Source organism: Anthonomus grandis, chromosome 2 (assembly GCF_022605725.1).
Source record: "Anthonomus grandis grandis chromosome 2, icAntGran1.3, whole genome shotgun sequence".
Taxonomy (NCBI): Eukaryota; Metazoa; Arthropoda; class Insecta; order Coleoptera; family Curculionidae; genus Anthonomus; species Anthonomus grandis.
In genome coordinates, this window is record NC_065547.1 from 38025390 (window position 1) to 38030104 (window position 4715).

Sequence of the window (4715 nt, forward strand, 5' to 3'; positions counted from 1 at the left end):
ATTCGACTCTTGAAAGAAATCCGTAATGCATGACGTCATTTGTGGAAGTGGGCGACATGGGTAAATGGGTATTCAAATAAATATTATTTGTGGTTAGTTAGTAGCTTATCATTAGATAGATATATTATTGTTAATATGTTTATTGCAATAAATATTTAAGGTTTATTTTTACTCATGGAATTTATTTAATATTTAAAAATCTCGCTGTATCGTTTCAATAAAAAAAAAGAAAACTGTCCTGAAATTTGAATTTCCTATGGTTTTGTAGAAGATTCAGGACACACATGAAAACTAAAAAAAACCCTTTCCTCTTTATTTGTGTTAGTTTCGTTCCTAGGCAACCACCTATTTAACTTTCCGGAGCTCGCGCGCGGACTCTCACTCCGCAACTATTTTATTTTGTCGTTAATTTCGACAATCGACAACCCGCAGCGCTGTAATATATATCTGTATCTGTATCTTTCTATCAAAGAAAAACATAAAATTATAGTCACTGCGAACTGTGAGTCCGCGCGCGAGCGTTCAATTTAAATATTTTTATGCGTTTTTTTTTTGTTAAACTTGTTGTGCAATGGTGAGTGTTAGCTTTTATTATTAAAATTTAAGATATATTATTATTATTTGTACACTTTTATAGATGGCGTGCTCCTGGAGTCGAGAGGAGGCTCGTTTGCAAAAGCTCATGCAAGAATGTTTGGAAGAAGATGATGAGGAGCCAAAGAGTGATTCTGACAACCAAGAAGATGATGGAGAAGAAGACAATTTAGAAAGGCAAGATTTGGATAGTGATACCGAACAAGAAACTTCGGAGACGGAAGCCACTGATGAAGTCGCTAGGGGAAATTACCCTGTGTTTATTGGCAAAGATGGAACTGAGTGGGCCAAACATATGACGAAAAGAAATGTGAAAACCAGAGCGGAGAACTTGATAAAGCATCTTCCAGGGGTAAAAAGACCTGCGAAAGACCTAAAAAGAGAAATTGACATTTGGAAGCTTTTTTTTACAGACGAAGTACTGAATTCGATAGTCGAAAATACAAACAGACATATTGCCATGAGTAGAGGCAATTACCAACGTGAAAGAGATGCAAAAGACACGGATATATTAGAAATACAAGCATTGTTGAATTGCTTTATTTATCTAGGGTATTGAAATCTAATCGACTTAATATTGAGGAAATATGGACACAAAATGGTACTGGCGTCGAGCTTTTTCGACTAACGATGTCCCAATGTCGATTTCGATTTCTGCTAGATCACTTACGTTTTGATCATTTGGCAACTAGAGACGAACGAAAACAGACTGACAAGCTAGCCGCCATCCGGACAGTGTTTGATACAGTTGTTGGTAACTTTGATTCAGCCTATACACCTTTTGAATGGGGGCTAAAAATATTTGCTATGGTAGACGCCAAGACTTTCTACACCTGCAACATGGAGGTTTACGTAGGAAAGCAGCCTGAGGGTCCATTCCAAGCGAGTAATTCTCCCACTGCAGTGGTGCAGAGATTGTGGCAATCAATAAAAGGTAATATTACAGTTGACAACTGGTTTACCAGTATGGAGCTACTCAATTCCCTTCAGTCCGATTTCAAGCTAACTTTATCAGGTACTGTTAGAAAAAACAAAAGGGAATTGCCACCTGAATTTTCGAATCCTTTGGGTCGTCCACTTTTATCGTCCATGTTCGCCTTTCGTCATAACTGTACCTTAGTACCATATACACCAAAAAAGAAAAAAAACGTGCTGCTTTTATCAAGTATGCATTTTGACGATAAAATAGATGCTTCTACGGGAAAACCAGATATGATATTGGACTACAACTTATCTAAAGGAGGTGTTGTTGACTGTGTGGACAAGCTATGTGCGTCTTATAACTGTGCACGTAATACAAGAAGATGGCCCTTGGTTGTGTTCTATTCGTTACTCAATATATCGGGAATAAACTCTTTTGTTGTTCATTCAATGAATAATAATGAAAGTATACGACGAAGAAAGTTTTTGCGATCTTTGTCATTTCAATTAGTGGAGGGCTATATTCGCCGTCGAATGACGCAAACTATTCCTAAGGCTACGCAGTTGAGAATAAAAGAACTTTTCGGACTGGAAACACCTACACCTGAGCCCCTACCAGCAGGACAACGTGGACGTTGCTCATACTGCGATAGAAAAAAAAATAGACCTTCTCGTTTTTTTTTGTGTTGAATGCCACAAATGTGTTTGTTTAGAGCATTCACTTATTATTTGTCATGAATGCCGCTCAGAATGAAACACATTTTTATTTTTAAATTCTAGAAAGTTTTTATGTGTTGTTAAATGTTTATTTTAATTTTTTTGTAGCAATAAGTTTTGTTAAAATGCCAAAATCAATGTATTCGATGAATAAAATCTTAAAATAAATAAAAATTAACTTTTATTGCCAATAATTTCTAGAAATATGCACATTTGAAGGCTGCGAACTCTGAGTCCGCATGCGAGCGTCCTTTCCAAAATACTTAGCGCGAGCTCCGGAAGGTTTAAGGAGCATTTTGTAGATGAAACTGTAATTGAATTTAGTATATCTGTTTCATATTTAGGTTTGTACGTGTATATATTTTTGTAAAATCATGAAAATTTGACCGTAATATGATGCGGACTTATAATATTGTGAAGGTAGCTCTGATGGTGGCACGTAGTTAAACAATGATAGACGTCCACTTTCTTATTTGAAGTGAATATTTCTGTATATTTTATTTTTGTCTTATATGGTTTATTTCGTCTATAATTATACAAAATACATGTAGAGGCTGTAATGTAGTAGCTGCTTGCGAAGTAATTATGAATACATAATTTGATGAGATAACTCATCATCATTGGACTCAACACTTCATTTCACTGATCAAAATTAGGATTATTATTTATAATAATGTCTTATTATATATTATAATAAAAATAGTGAAAAAGTAGGCAAAATATTTGAAAAAAATATTAAAATCTAAACACAATACTAAGAACATAATTACTTATATCCTTAGAACATTGAATATACACAGGCATTCACACACGGCATTCAATGTTCTAAGCTTATATCATGATATTTTTTATCTAATTATATTTTATCTATATAATTTATCTATCTATTTTTTTATATAACTTTTTTTTTATTGCTAACCAATCAAAAAATTTTATTGTCTTTTTCGTTAATATTAGATTTGTTTTTTCATTTTATGGCTTAATATTTATTCACATTCAGAGATATAAAAAAATAGATAACAAAAACTAACTTACTTTGTTTTTATTTTTGTGTTGTTCATGTTTAGGATTCCATATTATTGGTTCATTTTGGTACGTTATTTTATCGTAGCCGTCATTTCACTTTTTACACCGTAAAATCAACGACCAACGTGTGAACGCTGTTTGGTAAATGGCGCCAAGATCCTTTGATTTGTGCACGAAAAACCAACAACATTCGGTTCGTGGACCAACGCTGGCTGCCAATCACCGCAAGTAACGCCAAACGGTCCTGTACACGTTGGCCCAACTAGTTGGCCGAACGTGTACTGGAGCCTTATGGAGTGGTTTTTACCCCTTATTGCCAACACTCACTCTAGTGTTGCACATACTAGCCAGAATTCTTTGGGTTATGTTGTATATTGATATATTGTTCCAAAATTAATTTAAATTAAAGTTAAATGTATTACCTATAGACCATAATTTATCTCACCATCTATATAAGTTCTAGGTTCCTGCATTAAGTGATCTCAAAAACATTACAACTTTACAAATTTTTCTGCAAATCCTCAACATTGATACGAGTATTTCTAACATGTACTTGTTATAATCAAACATTTTTAATAATTTAAATATTTAATGGTAGGTACTGAACTCCTATATAAAGATATTTTCTCTCGTTTGTTACGTGTTGATACTTGTACCATTGACACTCACTTTATTTATTTCAATTATATCTTCAGCTTCTTCTAATAATGTTGGTTCATCCTCTTCTGATGTTAAGATTTGGGCAACACAAACTTTTATAATTTACTACTAAAGACACTAAATAGATGTTTTGAGCACAACTCTGTAATTTTTTCGTTGTGATTTTATGGGGGTAATTTGGAAGGTCGTAGTCTAAAAATTACCTGAACTGAACAAAAACAGCTAACTTTTAGGTATATACATATAGCTCAACTTTACATATTTTATCAAGTTCGCTATCACTATTATCGATTTCTGGAAATATTTTTTTTCTAATCTGCTTTTTCTGTTGTAAGATAGTGTGAACTGTCAATCGTTCGGGCGGAAAAAGAACGTATCACGGAAATTCTTGAGCTGCTACAGAAAATAACTGTTTTGGGATAGTAACAAATGACCGTTTTTGATCTCACTCTTTTTGGAACAAATTAAAACTATGACTGGTATAAACATTAAATGTAGACGTTTCATTCAATTAATATATTCTATGTAATAGTGATTTACTATGCACAGATAGTTGAAAGGCGTCAGTGCTCTTTGTATCATCCTCCGGTTTTTTGTCGCAACAACATAGGTTACTATACTATACTTTCCTCTATAAAAATGCCCACTTCCACGGTCCAGGTCAAGTTTCCTCAGGAGATCGAAGAAACCATTAAGAGACCGCAGTCGACCATACTTAAGAGATGTGGCAAATTAGACATGACAAACTTCCGTACACCATCCAGTGCTACCAGCAGTTTGTTAGGCTCTTTTAAAAA

General features: G+C 34.0%; 1 protein-coding gene across 3 annotated transcripts; it reads left to right on the plus strand.

The window, feature by feature from the left end:
- The first annotated feature begins 446 nt into the window (after positions 1-446).
- On the plus strand, positions 447-2353 carry LOC126750492 (uncharacterized). 3 transcript variants are annotated; one of them, XM_050460130.1, is made up of 3 exons: positions 447-574; positions 638-946; positions 1008-2353. In XM_050460130.1, exons 1-3 carry the CDS (start codon positions 572-574, stop codon positions 1017-1019), a joined length of 324 nt encoding a protein of 107 aa, XP_050316087.1. In that variant the 5' UTR covers positions 447-571; the 3' UTR covers positions 1020-2353. The 3 variants fall into 3 exon arrangements, with proteins under 3 accessions (XP_050316087.1, XP_050316086.1, XP_050316085.1); XM_050460129.1 differs by having other exon boundaries at positions 638-2353; XM_050460128.1 differs by having other exon boundaries at positions 516-946.
- The last annotated feature ends 2362 nt before the right edge of the window (positions 2354-4715 follow it).

Excerpts from the sequence above, each read along its gene's own strand:
- LOC126750492 (XM_050460129.1), top strand. The coding sequence starts at position 1,225 with ATGTCCCAATGTCGATTTCGATTTCTGCTAGATCACTTACGTTTTGAT.